At 36.0% G+C, this 19766-nt stretch overlaps 1 protein-coding gene across 3 annotated transcripts; it reads left to right on the top strand.

Annotated features, from left to right (window-relative positions):
- Positions 1 to 2: 2 nt before the first annotated feature.
- On the top strand, positions 3 to 19068 carry BBS5 (Bardet-Biedl syndrome 5). Of its 3 annotated transcripts, XM_082396122.1 has the most exons (13): positions 3 to 108; positions 187 to 674; positions 2916 to 2998; positions 4298 to 4363; positions 5047 to 5096; positions 5230 to 5357; positions 7988 to 8123; positions 9042 to 9137; positions 12244 to 12306; positions 13562 to 13696; positions 17424 to 17507; positions 18475 to 18498; positions 18650 to 19068. In XM_082396122.1, the coding sequence occupies exons 2-13, from the start codon at positions 616 to 618 to the stop codon at positions 18749 to 18751; spliced, it is 1026 nt and encodes a 341-aa protein (XP_082252248.1). In that variant the 5' UTR covers positions 3 to 108; positions 187 to 615; the 3' UTR covers positions 18752 to 19068. The 3 variants fall into 3 exon arrangements, with proteins under 3 accessions (XP_082252248.1, XP_082252249.1, XP_082252250.1); XM_082396123.1 differs by lacking the exons at positions 3 to 108; positions 187 to 674 and adding an exon at positions 753 to 1196; XM_082396124.1 differs by lacking the exons at positions 3 to 108; positions 187 to 674 and adding an exon at positions 1253 to 2031.
- Positions 19069 to 19766: the final 698 nt, after the last annotated feature.

Genomic DNA, 19766 nt, shown 5'->3' with positions numbered 1-19766 from the left:
GTAGAGATCTGGAGAACCAGAGTTCCAGACAGAGAAAGGGGGCGCCCTCCAAAGGCGCTGAGCCCTGCCTGGTTGGAGAGCAAGCAGAAAGCGCGAGGACGGCATGAGGTGGGCTGGGCCGGAGGAGGCAGGGCCAGACGAGGAATTTCGAGTTTTAAGTCTACATTTCTCTCTTTCTTTTTTCAGACCGCACCAAGCGGCTTGCGGGATCTTAGCTGGCCCACCAGGGATGGAACCGAGGCCACCAGTAGTGGAACCGCAGAGTCCTAACCAGTGAACCGCCTGGGAAGTCCCTAAGTCTAAGTTTCCTGACAGTGGGAGAGGAATGGAAGGGGGTAGGCGGGGAGGAACGGCTTAAGGAGGCGAGTCTGGAGGTGCGGAAGGTCACTCAGAAGTCAAGCAGCCGCTCCTGCGCCGGGGCCAGCTCGGCTTCTCTGAGGCACGGAAACCTGCCTGCAGCCTCAAATCCGCTTAACTACACCACAGGGCCGGGAAAGCGCGCACATTACGTTGAGGAACTTTGGGTCTCGGCGCCCGCCGTAGACGTCGTGCCAGAGGCGGCCCGTTGTCTTGGAGCCGGCGAGACGCCGTTAGGCCTCCCCCGCCGCCGTCACCATGTCGGTGCTGGATGCGCTTTGGGAGGACCGGGATGTCCGCTTCGACGTGTCCTCGCAGTGAGTCGCCAAGATTCCCCAGTGGCCGGGAGCCTGTAGAGGGCGCCGCGCCGCGATTTCCCGACCCGCGGGCGGAGCCTAAGACCCTCGCGAGGGTGGGAGGAGGTTGGCGCCTGCTGTCCTCACCTCAGGAGACCCCAGACTGGCCGGGGCCCTGCGGCCCTCCCCAGGCGCCACAGCCGGAGCGCGTCTAGATTGTACGCAGTTTCGGTCGCTTACGATCCCCGGTCCCGTCTCGGCCCGGGGGACCTGTCGGAAGCTGAGCCCAAACACGGCAGGGACCACCTTGGGCTTGGGCGTCCAGTACACACCAGTGAGCTTGCGGTGCCAGTTTCGTAGGGTGAAAGGAACGTGGAGCAGGGACTCTGGAAACGAGGGTTCGGAAACTAGGTCTAGAATAAGGACACACATTGTGGGCCCTGAGAAAAAAAAATGACTTCACCGTTCTAAAGCTTGAGTCTCCGAGGGAAGTGAGAGTAAGCATTCTCCAAAATCCCTGACCATGCAGACTTTAATTCCGTGGTAAGCTTCATTTCTAGTTATTCATCTAAATCACCAACAGGAAGAAGGAACCCTCTTTTGGAGCCTCTCAAACAGAAGCCCTGTTTTTGGAAATTTTCATGTTTTAAAGAGAATAGTTAGAAACGTCCTGCCGGCAGTCCAGAAAAAAAGTGCCCATTGGGATAGCAAGTGTTGGAAAACAGTAAAGCTAAGGTTCTTGGGTTAATGGTTTGGAGCTTCTTAGCCAATTCGCATGATTCTTTATTATGAACAGAACTTTCTTTGGTGGAAAAAATGAAATATTAATTTCCCAGGCTTAGCTGTGGCTAGGTATGTAATACTAACATGGTCTTGGATCCTTTAAGGCGTTGTGAGGGAAGGGAATTTATAAAGTTATAAACAACGGTTACATATTGCACACATTCTTTGACTTTTCCTGTTATTCTTGGAGGGTTCTTAAGCAAAGATCCATTTCATGAACATTTTCAGTTTATTAAACATTTATCAGATGCTTACTATGTACTGGTGACTGTGCTGATAGCTAAAGATACAAAAATAATAGGAAATGACACCCTTCCCCACCCCACCCCACCCCTGTTCTACTGCAGGAGATAGATATAGACAACTAACTATAAAAAATGTGGTAAACACGGTCATGGAAAAAATGAACAAAAAGCTGGAGGACCATAGAAACAGAAAAGTTCATTCTTCCTAGGGAAGGCTTCAAAGAAAAAATAATATTTGAATTGAGCCCTGATGAATGGTCAGGGCCTTGCTAGGGTATACAGGAGGAGAGTATTCCAGAAAAAAGAAAAGGAAGAAAAGAAAAAAAACAAATAGATGCAGAGTCTTAGAGGTATAAATCTCATTGGCTAGAAGCAGGGTCTGGCAGGTAGAGAAAGGAGGTGCAAATAGAAAGGTTGATTAGCCAGATTGTGAAATATTCAGTTGAGGATTTTGGACTTCATCTTCTAGGCAGTGGAGTAATATGGCTTTTAAACAGGGAAGTGTATGATCATGTCTGTATTTCCAGTAGGTAATTGAGTTGGCTTTATTGAGAATGTGTTAGAAGGCTCTACCACATATTCTGCTACATTTTTCTTTTCTTTTCTTTTTTTTTTTTTTTTTTGGCACTCTAGATTGCATTCTATCAGTCAGCAACCTATTCTTCATTCTTTATTTCCTTTTGTCTCCTTTATCTGATTGTTTACCAAGTCCTAATGTTGCTTTGCTTTAATCTGTCCCTTCCATAACTGCGTGACTCCTTTGCTCCACTCAGAAACCTCTGGGGCTTCTCCACTGTCCACAGGAAAAAACCCATATCTATCTGACTGACATTCTAAGTTATCCATAATCTGGTTCCTTCTTACCTATCCTACTATACTTTTCACTACCTCTCAACATGTATCTTCTTCCCCAGCCAGGCCAGTCTTCCCACATTCTCTTATCATTTCTTATTTCTGGTCTTTAATCATAGATTCTCCTCTCTCTCTTTTATTTCTTCAAATCCTACCTCTCCTTTAGTTCTGACTTCTCTCCATGTCCCTGGTCACTCCAGGCCCCACTTGATCTCCAGGTTCTTTAAGTTCTTGAAAACCTTATTTTCAAATGCCTGAGCATTTGGTACTGTATTATTTATACTTTTGTCCGTTTTATATGCATATGTCTTTTCTCTCCCTCACTAGATGGTAAGCAGGTGTAGTTGTAGCTAAAAAATTAAAGCCTTTATATTTATTTTAGACAAATGAAAACAAGACCTGGAGAAGTCCTTATTGATTGTTTAGATTCAATTGAAGACACCAAAGGAAATAATGGGGATAGAGGTGAGTATATTTCTAATGTATTTTATATTTATGGTTTAAATTACAAATGTTATATTAGTTGGAGAATAAGATATGAAACAGCATTATATGTCAATTATGGTTCCTGATGCCCCACCCCATACTATTGTAATAAGTCCTTCTGTAAATAAACCCCAGTTATCCTAATTTAAGTGAGCCATCTCTTTTCTGTTTGACCCTGACTGATAGATGCAGGTCTAGTCCTCTGTGATCTTGTGGGAACTTTACACTCTAGCCATGCTGGGTAACTTACTATTTGTCAAACATACCATGTAATGTTCCACAGTTTCTCTTGAGAACGCCTTCCTTTGTTTTTAGAACCTCCTATCCCATCTCACTCCAGCGTTCACACAGGCTTAGTTTCTCTGATTTTAGATATTCTAGGGGTTTTTTCAGGGAGGAAGGAGTATGACATGGCTATAGATTACTCATCAAAAGAATTCCATGGTTATAATTTGCTGAAGAAATGTGTTAAACAAAGTCAAGAGAGTTTTATTAGTTCAAGATATTTAAAAACTATCCTCATATGCTAATTGTATTACAAATTTCTAAGACACATCGTTTACCATGCACAGATTTACTTGACTTTTTTTTTTTTCTTGGAGCATCTATAGGGACTACTATTTCATACGACATACTTTGAGAAATGAAGTTTATCTAACTTGGTACATATTTCAGTGTAAGAACATCAGTTTGAGGCTAAGAATGAAAAGCATAAGCCTTAAACAGACTTCAGCCTAGACATGACTTCATATGAGGAAAAAGTTTGCTCACAGCAAAAAAACTGGGTACATGAGTATATGGCTCATTTAAATGAGAACTGCTAAGAGAGTGCTCAAATGGCAGGGATTCATATATATATGAGAGTTCTTTGAGAAGTGTGATTTCACTGAATGACTTAGTAATTATACTGTCCTGTACTCATACTCAGTTGGACACATATAACCTACTGGGACCCCCAGAACAGCTTCTATTGAGAAAAAAAAAAACAGTACAGAGTTTTCTCCTCTGTCAGTTGAGTCAAACCAAGGTGTTGGCAGTGAATACCTGTATTTTTCCTGTAACTATCAGATTTTGTTTCTCTGGGATTCTGAATCACACATTGTATACCTTACCTAGAATGGATATGCGCAATAAGTATTTTCAATTAATAAATGTATGAAAAACATCTGTGGGTGTTGCTGTTGGTACTGGGCCAGAAGTTTCATGCCCATCTCATTCTATACTGCAAAAATGGGTCCTTACTTAAGGTAACTTATTTTTCTGTTTGTTTACTTTTAGGTAGACTCTTAGTAACAAATTTAAGAATTATCTGGCACTCTTTGGCATTACCCAGAGTCAATCTTTGTAAGTATCTTTGTTAGCATGAAAGAAAACAAATAATTTGTCAAGTAAACTTGCACAATGGCTCTTGACACCAAAAAAAGCTATACTATGAAATATGTGAAAAACTTTAATTGATAAAACTTAAGAAATCTCAGACTAACCACAGACTGCATCATAATGCAAAAGGAATGTTTTTTTCGGTCTGTCCATTTTGTCTCTTGGACATATACAAGATTAGTGCTTTTACACTGAATGATTTTTGGTTTCATTTTTTACTTTACTTTGAAACTTGCTATAACCTGTTTCAAGTAATATCAAAGAAGGGAGATTAAATTCTAATAAAAGTACAACCTTTCATTGTGTTAAATTTTGTTTCATTTGTTTTTTAAAGGTATTGTAGATTTTCCAGCTAGACTTTTTCTCTTGATGTTGTGGTGCTAAGATTTTTAGTAAATAATACTGTATAGGTTTTAGAGAAGCAAACCTCCTTTTTCCCTATGTTGTGAATATTTTTGTTCAAAAGAGGCAGAATTAACTTTCTAGTCCTTTTAATTATTTAACTTAAATTTGTAGATATTTCATTAAAAATTTTTAATTGTATTTTTATATATATTTAATTTTTTAAACTTAAAAGTTATGTATATATAGTTTTTCCCTCAATTTATTGTATCATGGTCTTTAAATTCTTTGCTTTTAAATTTTAGCTATTGGTTACAACTGCATATTGAATATTACAACAAGGACTGCTAATTCTGTAAGTCTGAAAAATCTTATTGATATATATATATAGTAAAGAAACAGTAGATATTTGAGGTTGATGTTTGTTTTCTCTATAAATGAGAAATTGCTCTTAAAATCTGAAGTTTTAAATAAATTTGTCTTTACAGAAATTACGAGGCCAAACTGAAGCTCTTTATATACTAACAAAATGTAACAGTACTCGTTTTGAGTTTATATTTACAAATTTGGTTCCTGGAAGTCCTAGACTTTTTACTTCTGTGATTGCAGTACACAGGTATGGTAATACTTTATAGATTATTGAATTTTAAGGTAATTCTATGATATAAAGGTTTAGAGGGTAAAATTTCAACATGTGGTGCTGTCTTCCTCCAAGGTCTATTGTAAACATCCTGAAGATACATAGAACATGTTGCATTACCATTTAATAAACACTTTGAAGGTATTTATAAAACACATAAAACTGCTGAAGAGTCTATTAAATTAGCTACCAAGGTAGTTAAAAATGAAATAGAGAATTTGTTCAATGTAGATAACCAAGTTGAACAATTCAGTTAAGGAATTAAGGTTATTTTTCTAACAATAGAAGGCATGATTGGGTAATTTCTCTAAAGAGTTTTGTTGTTTTGTGGTTGTTTTGATTTTTTGTTTTCTTAATTATTCTCTTTTTACTACCCCAGCTCTTTTTTTTTTTTTTTTTTTAACCAGCCCTAAGTACTATGATTTTTTTAAAAGTTTGGCTAAGATGACAGGCCAAAAAAAAAAAAAAAAAACTACACACACAAAAATTTATACACACAGATATATATAGTATGTATATATACCATTGTTTTAATTTGAATTTCTTTTATTACTAGTGATGTTGAAAGTTTTCGTATTCGTTGGCTATGTATAGTTTTCTGTTGTAAATTTCTTAATTTTACTTCTATCTGTCATGTATGTTGCAAATTTATTTCTTTCCTAGTTGTTATTTTATTTTTTAATTTTGTTGATGATTTTTTAATCTATATAATTGTTTGCTTTTCTTGGAGATATAACTCACATAACATAAAATTTACCATTTTTAAGTTTACAGTTTGGTAGTGTTAGTATATTCACCACTACTCAATTCCAGAATATTTCCATCACTCCAAAAAGAAACCCCCATAGTAGTCACTTCCCATTCCCTTCCCTCATCCCTGTGGTCCCCTGGCAACCACTGATTTACTTTCTGTCTCTGGATTTGCCTATTCTGAGCATTTCATATAAATGAAATCATACAATATAGTGGCATTTTATGTCTGACTTCTTTCACTTAGGTAATGTTTTCAAGCATGCTACATGTTGTAGCATATATCAGTACGTCATTCCTTTTTATAGCTGAATAAGATTCCATTGTATAGATACATGTTTTGTTTATCCACTCATCAGCTGATAGACATTTGGGTTGTTTCCACTTCTTAGCTTTTAGGAATAATGCTGCTGTGAGCATTCGTGTACAAGTTTTTGTGTGAAAACATATTTTTTTAAGCTCTCTTAGGCATATACCTAATTCTTATCTTTTTATTTCCGTTTACTTAGAGAAGTAATATGAAATGGAGTATGAAGGGAACAGGGAAGCTACTTATCTTTAACAGTATAAAAATGTTATGTGTTCCCTCCAAAACAATTTATAACATGAATAGTTTCCATTTTTTCCACTGGTAAATATTGATGATTACCACCCTAAAGGAAATTAAGATTTATAGTCAAATGCTCGAATCCTGCTCTTTCATAATTTATATATTAGAAGATTAATTAATGTAAAAATCAGAAGTTTAACAATACATATTATAATTTATATAAATGATTTCTAAAGTTATTCAGGCAAAGCAAACCCTTTAGTTTTATGAAAAGGGTAAATTAGCCTGTATTTTTGTGGAGTTAAAATTAGAATTAACCAAAAGTTAATCAGAATTTTCTTCTGTTTTTAGTATTTATCAATAGGGAGACATGGAAAGAAAACAAAGTTATAGGAATTTTATTACATACATACACACACACAGATACATACACTGTCCTAGGGTACCTTTTGGAGTTGGTACAGATTCATTCTAATTTTCTGTATAAAGGTAGATGTGAGCATAATGTTTTCAGGTTTCAGTGAGAAAAGTAATTGCAGTCTTATCTATATCAAAAGAATAATGGTGCCTTTAACTAAAACAGAGAAATGAAGGGAAGCTTTTTGATAGAAAAATTAATTTCCATGTCTGTTTTTGCAAGCATTGTTCTTCAGCTTAAAGAAAAAAAATCTGCTTCCTCTCATTTGTGCCATACTATATACATTGCCTTAAAAATTAGACATCTAGGGACTTCCCTGGTGGTGCAGTGGTTAAGAATCTGCCTGCCAATGCAGGGGACACAGGTTTGATCCCTGGTCTGGGAAGATCCCACATGCCACGGAGCAACTAAGCCCGTGCACTACAACTACTGAGCCTGCGCTCTAGGGCCCGTGAGCCACAACTACTGAGCCACATGCCATAACTACTGAAGCCCACGCGCCTAGAGCCCATGCTCTGCAACAAGAGAAGCCACCGCAATGAGAAGCACGCGCACTGCAATGAAGAGTAGCCCCCACTCACCTCAACTAGAGAAAGCCCGCGTGCAGCAACAAAGACCCAACACAGCCAAAAATAGATTAAATAAAATAAATTTTTAAAAAATTAGACATCGAAAATATAGGTACTGAGATAAAATGTGTAAATACTACACTGAAATGACAAATACAGTACAAAAGACTATAATCACCAAAACTTATTGAGAAGAAAAAATTTTTGATGTACCTTAGTAACTATTTGAGTATATAACTGTGTATTTTTGTAAATAAGTAAACATAATCTAAGAAAATCACATTTTCAGTTTGGATTAGTCTTTTGTTCTTTTTTATAGAGCATATGAAACTTCTAAAATGTATCGTGATTTTAAATTGAGAAGTGCGCTAATTCAAAATAAGCAACTAAGATTACTACCACGAGAACATGTATATGATAAAATCAATGGAGTATGGAATTTATCCAGTGATCAGGTACCATGCAAAGAACTAATGAACCTTTTGGGGCAGTGCTTTCTTGGTAATCATTTTTCCATTTATGATTGGGTTTGTATATTTATTTAACTGTTAAAATAAGCATTAGAGCTCTTAATTAATTAACATAGCTCTTGATATACATAATATTCTGATTTTCATATTTGTATGGTTTTATGCTCTTTTTATCAACATTTGTTATGTGTAGACTTAGAGCTGGAATGGGCCTTGAAGGTCATCTAGTCCAGTCTGTATTCACTTACAGATGAAAAACTCAGGCCTTAAAGAATTAAGTGACCTCCACATCTATTCTGTCCCACAGCCACGTTCTTCCCCCATACCACACTACCCTCCACATCATGATAACTTAGGCTGATTGAGGAGAGTCATAGGGTGGACAGTCACGGAATCCTTTTAATCCAGTCTTTATGGAATTAAACATATAACTCATTTGGTGACTCCTACATCCATGATTGTAACTTTTCATTTCCTCTTGAAATTATGACCAGAGGAAACATATAAGCGACTAATAGTTGGAATAAAAAACAAATAAATTTCTAGAGAATAATTTGTCTCTTACTAAGAATAGTTTCCAGCCTTTGTGGGTGTTACAACCTAGATTCGACTGATAACCAGTGTGGTAAAACTGTAGCATTTGATTGAAGAGCTCTTGCTAAACATGGAATCATAAGCTTAAATTGTAAATAAACTTTGCGCACTTGAAAAGTTCTAGTTTTAAACTATGATAAATATTCTATAGGATATTGACAGCTCCCCATCTGAATAACTACTCCTCATAATACTCAATTCTGGTATTTTATGCTGCTGTGAGAATCGGTATTATTCTCGTGTTTAGAAAATAAAGAGTAAGTATTCAGACATGATTGTTGATGCCTCTCTCATCACTCTCTTTTACAGGGAAATTTAGGAACCTTTTTTATTACCAATGTGAGAATCGTGTGGCATGCAAATATGAATGACAGTTTTAACGTCAGTATACCATATCTGCAAATTGTAAGTGCATGCATTTTGATGACCTTATTTTAATGTAGAATAAATAATTTCTGTTCAACAGTTAATAGGATTTTTGGGATTAGATGAGTTTTCTCTCTCCCTAGTGGCAACAGTTTAGCTGAGAGCATACTTTTTAAATGTTGATAATCAGAAAAGACCCTATTGTACTTCCATTCAAGGGAAACAGCACCATTATCAACTTGCTATTAAGAGAGAAATATACTGGATTCTAAAAATTTTAATAGTTGTCATACAGATTAAGGTGATTTTTCTTAGATTTTATTCAAAGGGCTTTTAGCTACTAAAGTTTTCCATAACCTTTCCAGGAGGCAAGTATATAGTGGTCCTTTGGCATGGCTTCAGCTCACTGACCCACATACTTTATGGCTGTCTTGCTACTTTCTGTTCAAACCCTTTTAAAGCCAGAGTGAATTCATTAATTCTGTGAATGAACAGTTTTTACTGTATTCAGATACAGCATGTATATAAGCTGGATTCATACTACAAGTTCAGTGAAAGGAATCAAGATGGTTTTTAGTCATAATGGTTTTAGCTTAAATTAAAGCTGTTAAAATTTAGAATAAGAACTAATTACACCTGAGACCAGTTTGTTTTGGGGGTAGATGAAGGTGGTTCTTTTTACTCTGCTGCTGCTTTCATGGTAAGTATGTGATTCGGTGAAACAAATAGTAAACTCCAATAAACTGAAGAATTTCATCCTATATATTAAAAAAAAAAACCCTACTTATTGGACTCTAGTGCAAATTAGATGGAACATAAAAATAGTTAATGAGAATCCTGTGAGGTTATCCTATGATAATCACCCTTATTATAGAATATAAGTAGTCTTAAGACTAAATAGTTTCATTAATAAATATTTATTGAGTATTAGATACAATGTATGTGATATCTGGAAAATGTCATTTTTTAAAGAGACCTCTTAACCTATGAGAAAGATGATTCTTTGCAAAATATTCCCAAGTCTATCTTCTGCTAAATTGTTTGATTCCTGAGTTACTTTAAAATATTTGACCATTCATTTGCCAAATACTGAGCACCTACTCTGTGCTCAGTGATGAAACTCATGAACCAGTACGCAGTTTCTGCCTTTAAGCAGCTTTCAGTCTGGTGGAGGAAAGCAACACATTAAACAGAAAATCATAGGATCTGATAGGAAAAAAATTATTTCTGGCCATCTAAAGAAATACGAGAATTTATAAGCATAGCTGGAAATATGTGACAGAGTCTACATAGGTATTTGATAAATTGATATTTGTACTGTTTGTTGCTGTTTTATATTGCATTTACATATCAATGTCTATTATGCTGAATAATTACTGAGTAGTAAACAACCTTGTGATTTCTGTTCTTCAAGTAGGATACTTTCCGTTATTTAAGAATACCATTGCCAAATACGGATTCTGGAATGAATTCAGCCTGGCCCAAACAACTTGCAATCCGATATCATCACAATCTGTCACTGGGGCAGTCATGTTCTAACTTCAGCTCTGGGCCTCAGCCATTGTCCTGACTCCCTTCCTATAGATGTATATTTATATATGTATCTTCTTGCCAGTTTCCATCTTACCAGCCTGTGTCATCCACAGTTACCTGGTTAGATTACCTATTCACAAGCAGGATGCCAGGGTTCTGTAGTTCTTAACCAGGACTGTGCGTACTCCTGGCAGGGTGTGAAGTAGTCTAGATGGAAGCCCAGGTTTTCATAACAGTTACCATTTAGGCTGTCTGTCGTCTGTCTGTGTCTCTCTTCCTCTCTTTTTCTCAACTTCCAATGCCCACCTGTCTGGAAGTATGATACACCATCACCTACCACAGATTATTATCCTTCTTGGACTTTTGGTCTGCTGGTTATAATGTTAGATCCTCCATGGTTCTCTCTAACCCTGCCAGCAAGTACGTTTTGTTTCACTTTCTACAGGTCCTGCATGTCATGCTTCTACCCCTCTACCCTTCTCCCAGGCCACTGGTGTCACTGCTCATCCACTAGCCAAGCTTCACCCTCATGTCACACTTACCAGTTGAGTTAATTATATTTGACCTATCTTAGCCTTCTTTGATGCCCAGTGATGAATGCCCATACTTTTTTTTTTCAATAAATGCAGTGGAGGTTCTTTCAGAATTTAGTCATTTATTGTGTAAGAAACAGAAGGCACATGCAACAGTTTTTTTTAACATCTTTATTGGAGTATAATTGCTTTACATTGTTGTGTTAGTTTCTGCTGTATAACAAAGTGAATCAGCTCTACGTACACATATATCCCCATATCCCCTCCCTCTTGCGTCTCCCTCCCACCCTCCCTATCCCACCCCTCTGGGTGGACACAGAGCACCGAGCTGCTCTCCCTGTGCTATGTGGCTGCTTCCCACTAGCTATTTTACAGTTGGTAGTGTATATATGTCCATGCCACTCTCTCACTTTGCCCCAGCTTACCCTTCCCCCTCCCTTTGTCCTCAAGTCCATTCTCTACGTCTGTGTCTTTATTCCTGTCCTGCCCTTAGGTTCTTCAGAACCTTTTTTTTTTTTTTTAGATTCCATATATATATGTTAGCATATGGTATTTGTTTTTCTCTTTCTGACTTACTTCACTCTGTATGACAGATTCTAGGTCCATCCACCTCACTAGAAATAACTCAATTTCATTTCTTTTTACGGCTGAGTAATATTCCATTGTATATAGGCACATGGGACTTTTAAAAACTAACCCAGCCTTAGGAGTCACAAAAGACACTGGCTCTCCATAACTAAAGGATTGCTGGGCTTTGGTTTAAAATATTCAGAAAAGTTGTGGACTCCCTGAAGCAGGGGACATTTAAGTCAGAATTTTGTACATATTTCAGAGATGTCATCTTTGTGTTGCCTTACAAATTTGCCACCTATTTCCAGTATGAAAATTTTCATTTACTTGATCTCTATAGGAGTGTAAGGAAAAAGGAAAGAGGAAGAGTTCTGTTCTTTGGACTATGAACAGTAGTTACAAAAAAAAAAAAATGTAGTTACTGTGTAAAAGTTGAAAAATGTGTTAAAGTGTCACTACTATCAGATAATAAAAACGAGCATTTTTTTTCTTTTTCGTTTTATATCTAGCGGTCAATAAAGATTAGAGATTCAAAATTTGGTTTAGCTCTTGTCATAGAAAGCTCCCAGCAGGTAAGATACTTTATATTTTTATTAATCTTTAATATATTTTAAAAACTATGTGACAGTCTATATTTTTAGTTTTATTTTTATAGTAACCAGTTTATATCCAAGAAGAGTATTAGCTGTAACATGAGATTATATGAAGAGTTTGAGTTTGAAGTCATATAGTAATTGTCCCCATGGGAAGAATCCTGCTTATATTTCTCTTTTGGGCAGACATATTAATTATGATTACAGTCATGACATTATTTCAATCTTTACACAACCCTATGATACAGTTACTATTTTTTCCCCATTTTATATTCAAGGAAACTGAGACTTGGAGAAGTTAGAAACCTTGCCCATGGTCTAATAACAGTAAGTGATAGGGCTAGGTTTTGATTCCAGGTCTGACTGATTCACAAGACTGTCTTTGAGCAACACAGGTATATACAGATAAACACACCCTATTTGAGATTTTATACCATCAAACTCAGATTATACTGTATCAAATTATAAACTGCTATGCCCCGTTGTGGCTGGTTTTTGCATTTATTTGTTTTTATAAATTTTTTTTAAAAAGATTTTTCTCTTCTAAATTCTAAATTTAAATACGAATGTCTACTCACTCCTTTGCCCAGCATCATACAGCAAGTTGTATGATGTAAACCATACATCATATGTAGTGTTGTAAAACCAGGATTTGAACACAAAAGTGTATGCTCTCAACCATCACCATACGGGTACTTAATTTTTTAACACTTCTTCTCCAACAAACTGTCATGGGCAAGTTTCTTTCCTAATTCTTCAAGGAGATAGCCTCAGGTATGCCATTCCCTTTTTTATTTTAATATATAGTCTATTCCTTTTAAATGTCTAGCTCAGGAAAATCTCATTTCCCTTGGCCTTCACAATCTATGGCGTATTTTTTTTAATCTCTGAAATATTAGCTTTGATACTTACAGATTAAATTATGTGATATCTGGATATATTTCAAAATAATCCTGAGTGGGTGAGGGGAGGAGATTTAGGGGATGGGGAGGTTACATATGGAACAGAGTTGGCCATATGTTGTTACTTGTTGAAGCTGGTTGATGGCTACATGGACATTTATTGTACTCTTCTATTTTTGTATATGCTGGAAGTTTTCATAATAAAAAATTTAATTTTAAAAAATCAGCCTACATATTGTGCTCTGAAATAAGGACAGTTAGAGCTGTAGTTTATCATATACTGTAAATACTGTTCCTCAGGCTTTTCATTTTTTCATTATTTTCTCTTATAGAGCGGAGGATATGTTCTTGGCTTTAAAATAGATCCTGTGGAAAAACTACAAGAATCAGTTAAGGAAATTAATTCACTTCACAAAGTCTATTCTGCCAGTCCTATATTTGGAGTGGATTATGAGATGGAAGAAAAGGTAATTTGTTCAGTGTGTGATATACAGAGTTTGCTCAATTGCCTTTACACAATCTATAAAATTCAGATATACACACATTGTGTACAATTTAATTTTAAGCTATGTTTAAAATGATGAATATACAGGCTCTGCTCAGTGAGTATGGCCAATGCTAATTTGTGCCTACCACCTGTTTTCTCCCTGCCTGCTTCACCATTCATTCCTGCCCGTCTAGGTAGCAGCCTGTCCAAGATGTCCCCATATGCAAGGCTCTTCTGATGTAGAGACTTGAATCTCTCACTCTGACAGCTTTATTTTTATTTTACTTCAGCCAGCCATTAGCATTTGGTTAAACCTTACAGGCCTCACAGACACCATTCTCTTCCCCCTATGACCCACAATATAGCAACTCCAGGAGGCTGCTCCATTAATTTGGCCTGTGTCTGTTCCTATTCATCAGATCCTCTTCCATGTCAGTTGTGAAAAATTTTGAATATCATGCCCACATGTCTGCTCTTTGCTTTCCTCACGACTTCTGGTTTCTGCACCAATCCCGCTCTCCAGGTACATCAGCTGTCTTTTGGCTTTACTCTTCAGCCTCTGCAGCTGGGCCCCTTGTCATCTGGTGTTTCACTGTTGTCCTCACCAGCCACTCCATTAGAGACTCCTCGCCGTCTGCTCTGACAGTGGTACCCTTGCCAGAGGCGCTCTGTCACACGTTCCCTTGCTGTCTGTTCTTGTGCTGGGGCCCTCACCGTGCGCTCTATTGCTGGTGTCCCTGCCACCCACTCTTTCATCAGTGTCCCTGCCGATACTCAGCATGTTGAGCCATATCACATATCGCATAGATTATCTGTCTCTCCTCCTGCTCTTGGACTGCAGCAGGTGACCAGGAAGATCAAGAAGTAGGACTGGACAGCTGAGTACAAATTCATACCCTCTGACTTCAACCTCGCTGTGCTCCATATACTTAATTTGTTTGTCTCCCTGTCAAATTCCATATACCTTTCCCCTTCCAGCTGAAACTTGTCTCTGGATTGTTGACACCATATTGTACATACACTCTAAGTATTTCATCTCCTTAACCATCATTTTCTGCTTTCTTCCCAACCTGCACTTCTTTCAGCATTCTCCCTTTCACTCTACCTTCTCTGTATATTCCTCAGTAATATCACCTCCTCCTCCAGTTTCTTCAAGTTGTACTTCTGTAGATGACTCCCAAATCTTTCTGATCTTGGCATACTCTCTAAGCTTACCAGGGTTCCAAATATTTCTTGAATATTTTCACATAGATGAGCATTCCAAATAACATGAATTGAATTTCTCATTTAAAAGTTTATCATAGTAATTTAATTAATAATTTTCCAAGTCAGTAAGATACACTAGGACATGGTTGAGTATCTCAAACTTGGTATTCCTAAAATCTTGTCATTATTCTCAAAAGCAGTATCTTGCTGATTTATCTATTTATTTATTCACTACTTATTTATTTTTAACATTGTCAAAGTCAGATGTGCTCAAAACTCTGGGGTTTTCCTTTTTTATTTTTCCCATTATCTTACTTTACACATTCAGTCAGTTGTAGCAGTCTCTCCCCTGTTCCTATCCCTTTCTTTCCATTCAAACTGCAGTTTCCTTTGCTACTTTTGCTTGTAGAATAATGTTGTAGAACAAGCATGGTCCTTGGAACCTGACAAACCTGACTTCAATCCCAATTTCACCATTTATTTGTGATCCTAGGCAAATTTGAGCTTCAGTTTTCACATTATGAAATGAAGGTAATCTCTCTTACAAAGTTGTTGATCATGTCTGTAAAGTGGCTGGCACATGGGGAACAATATGTTAGCTCTCCTACCCATTCTGTCTCTACCTTTCATTTCTCTTCTTTTCCCCTTCTTTGGCCCTCAGTACATAATAATAACCAGGCATAGTAGCTTGCTTTGTCACCACACATAAGTCCTTACTCCAAAGCCACTTCTTCAGGGAGGTCTTTGGACTATCCATCTAAAACACCAACCCCTGTCACTTTTTTATCCCTTATTCTGCTTGTTTGTTTGCTCACTTGCTTGCTTGCTTGCTTTACTTTCGGTAACACTAATCAGTCTCCTTCACTATAAATAATCTCCATGAAGTCAGGGATTTTTGTCTATTTTCTTTAATCATTATATCTCCAGCAATCAAAACTAGCACATAATAGGCTCTTAGTGAATATTCATAGTTGTTGAATGGCTATGTTGAATGCCTACTCTTTGCTGTTCACTGCTCTAAGAGCTTTATATGCCTCATCTCGTTTAATCCTCCTAAAAACACTGTGAAGTGTATCATCATCATTATTATTAGCCCTATCTCACAGTTAAGGAGACTGAGGCTTAGATAGGTTAATTTACTTGTACGCAGTCACGCAGCTCTGAACATGGTTGAAACACCAGCTGTCCTCGGACTAGGGGATCAGGTCACCTCTTGTCAGCGGTACACTTCTACCATCAACTTTACCCCACCAATTACCTATAAATAGTCCACATTCTCTGAGCTGGTATTAAAAAATTTCAGTAAACTTCAGTCTACCTTTCCCACCTTATCTGCACAGCCACAGTGTCTGGTTCTGTAGGCTGTGCACTGCCCAGCTCTAGGGAACATTGTTCACATAGACTCCAGTGTGAGTGATACTCCTTGGCATTGTCCAGTACAATATCCTGCGTAGCTCCTTCTGTCTCGTGGGACTCTCATATCTTGACCATATTGGATTATTCATCTTCTTCGGCCATATCCTGTGGTTTCTCACCTTTGCTGTTACTGATCCCCTCTGTCAGGAATACCCTTTCCACTAATCCCACCTATGAAAATCATCCTCATCCTAAAAGCCCTAGATCACATGCCAGCCTTTTCTTCATGAAAGTTTCTGGCATGCACAAGCCAGAAGTTGTGCTGTCTCCAAACTCTTCTATTATAATAGATATTGCATTTGTTATAGCTATTTTTTGTAGGTTGAACTATATGATATTAATATTTGACCATTTTTTACTAAAATGGCAATTTCATACAGTTCAACCTGATATTTAGTTATTTATAATTGTGTTTTATCCTTCATTCCCACTAGATTACACACCTTTTGTGGTAAGGGCAGAGACTTTAAACCTTTGGTAGTACCAGTATGGTACCTCATACACTGAAGATATTCAAATATTTGAAAAATGAATTAATAGATATCAGTACTATATTTATTCTGCTTTACATTTAGAATATTCCATACAAATCTTAGTTCTTCTTTTTCACAAATTTCTTTTTTCACAAATTCTATTTAATGACTATTTTGAGGAAAATTTAAAACTTGCTATTATACAAAAGTTAGTTTTTGTTAAACTTAAACTATCAGATAGTTTTTAACTATCAGAAAATCAGATAAAATCCAATGAGAGTTTTTTTCTTTATGGATATTTCTAAGTATCATATTAAGTTTGTCATTTTAAATCTTTTGATGATATTGACTTCAGATTTAAAAGCTTGGGTTTAACTGACTCATTTCATTATTCATGTTAGTTTTAATAGAATATAAATTATATAGTGATTTTTGTAAGACTTGAGTGGTTGGTAACTGTGATATCCTTTTACAGGTATTTACAATTCTCACAGCACATTTTACTAAAATTATTTATTTGATTAATATTGTCTCTGATACATTTTAACATCTGATTTAACTGATTTTCTTTTTCTTTTTCTTTTTCTTTTTTTAACATCTACTGATTTTCAGCCACAGTCCCTTGAAGCTCTGACAGTTGAACAAATTCAAGATGATGTAGAAATAGACTCGGATGATCACACAGATGCTTTTGTGGTGAGCATCACAAAGAAGAGCTACTAAATTTCTTGTGATTTTTTTTTAAATCTGAGTCATGTTTAATTAAATAATGGTTTAAGTGTGTAAAATATCATGGAACTTGAGACTTTTTAGAATGTCTTAAACATGAGTTGGAGAGTAGTTTTTTTTTCAGGTTAGGGATGTTTTTGTGTGTGTGAAAATACTTTTAAATTACCAAACTGGGAAATAGTTTGAGAACATACTTATTCAGAGGATTTCAGATATGTGAAAAGTTTTTTCATACTTTAAGATAACAGAATATATTAAATATAGTTAATTTAATTAATTTAAAGTCTATATACTTTCCATAAGCAACCTTTATGAGATGGACCTCCCTCCTTTCAGTTTATAGGTATATCATCTTAAATTGGATTTCTATTTGAACAGTAAACTTTCTTGTTTCCAAATTTGTATTATTTAATTAATAGCCAAAATAATAATAATGCTTTCTATGTACTGTGGTCTATGAATCTGACTAGACTATCTCTCTGGGAATGAAAGTTTTTAAGCAAAGTGTGAAATAAGTATAAGATAGTTAATAATAAACTACTACTGCCTCAGTATGCATTTGCTGACACATTGAAGCACTGATCGCTTTGTTTTGTTTTGCCAGCATCTTCTAAACCAAAAGTAGGGGTGAAATTTTATAGCTGCTTAGTCATTCTTTTATCTCCTTTCAAGTTAACAATGCTAATTATACACCAATTACAAAGCACATTTTTAGCGCTTAAAGCATAACTCTTGAAGACATAAATAATGATTGACAGAAGAAGTGAATTCTGCTACTAGCATTGTAAAGATAGGTGAGAAAACCATTAGACACACAGTAACAGAATATAAAATAGTTAGTTACAGAATTGTTCTGTAAATTAATTACCTGTTCCTTGGCCTATTAACCTATTATACATCAAGTATGTGAAATATAATTTTCCTTGTCTTATAGGCTTATTTTGCTGATGGCAATAAGGTAAGGATATTTTACCTATAGTATATGAAAAAAATTTTCTATATTCCAGTATTTAGTATTCACAAACTTATGTGAAACCTATTTTTTGTTTTTCTTCCTCTTCCTTGCCCACCTTCTCTATTCCAATATGATCCTCTTATCTCCCAAAAAGCAACAAGATCGTGAACCTGTGTTTTCAGAAGAACTGGGGCTTGCAATAGAGAAATTGAAGGATGGATTCACCCTACAGGGACTTTGGGAAGTAATGAGTTGATCGTGATTTGAGCTGGGTTTCTATTTAAAGATATCTCAAGATTAAAGATACTAGTCGCCTGCTATAAGGCATGGCATAGTTTTTACATTTACAGAAAAAGCTTTTCAGAGAGTTTTTTAATGATTAAGGAAAAACTCATTTGTCGAAGATTTTATTGCCAATCTTCTAAAAATTATATTTGAAATTGTAATCAAAATGTATCTGGTTTGTTGTAAATATGTTTATTTTGTAACTAATACTTGTAAATTATTAGTCTGTGGATATTAAAAGACTGTATCATGTTGAGTTTAATAAAGAATTTATGCAGCACCATTAAATGCTTTGAAAGTATTATCTAAAAGCATAAGACTATTCTTATGGAGTAATCAAAATGCTGCTTTTTTAATTATAAAAATCTGGTTTAAATATATTTATCACATAGCTCCAAAAGTAAGCCAACTCTCATATAAATTATAAACCTTAAGCTTGTCATTTTTAGGTAACCATTTATGTAAAAACTAAAAATTTTAGCTAACTTTGGAGGATATCAACCCCTATGTAAAGTTTTGGGCACTATTTTGGAAATAATTTCAATATCATTTTGGCAAGAATACATTTATTTTCTAAGGAAATAGTTTTAAATAGTTTGTAAATAAATAGTTTATTTGTTGACTTGCTCTTTGTTTGCATTCATTGAAACTTCTTTGAAGTTTTCAAAAATATGATATTATTTTCTGATTTCTTGGTCAGGTAAGATTTGGTGACCTCTCTTGCGTAAGGGTTTTTTGCCACTGCTTCAGTATAAAGAAACTTTGTAAGGAACTTTTGTCAAAACATTAAAATTAGCCCTCTTTTTCTAGAGTGAAAAAAGTGAGTGTGTAAAATCATTTAGAATAAGATGCCAACTGTATGTACAACCGTAGATACATAGTACAATCAAGGGCTAACCTGAGTTTAATAAAGATCAATGAACAAAAGCTATAAATTGGTTTCTTCATTTAAATAGGAAAGGATTTTTACATTTTTAAGGGATGGG

The sequence above is a fragment of the Balaenoptera borealis genome (assembly GCF_965194805.1).
Source record: "Balaenoptera borealis genome assembly, chromosome: 6".
Taxonomy (NCBI): domain Eukaryota; kingdom Metazoa; phylum Chordata; class Mammalia; order Artiodactyla; family Balaenopteridae; genus Balaenoptera; species Balaenoptera borealis.
The sequence above is the reverse complement of the archived record's forward strand: the minus strand, read 5'-3'. Positions and strand labels throughout refer to the sequence as shown.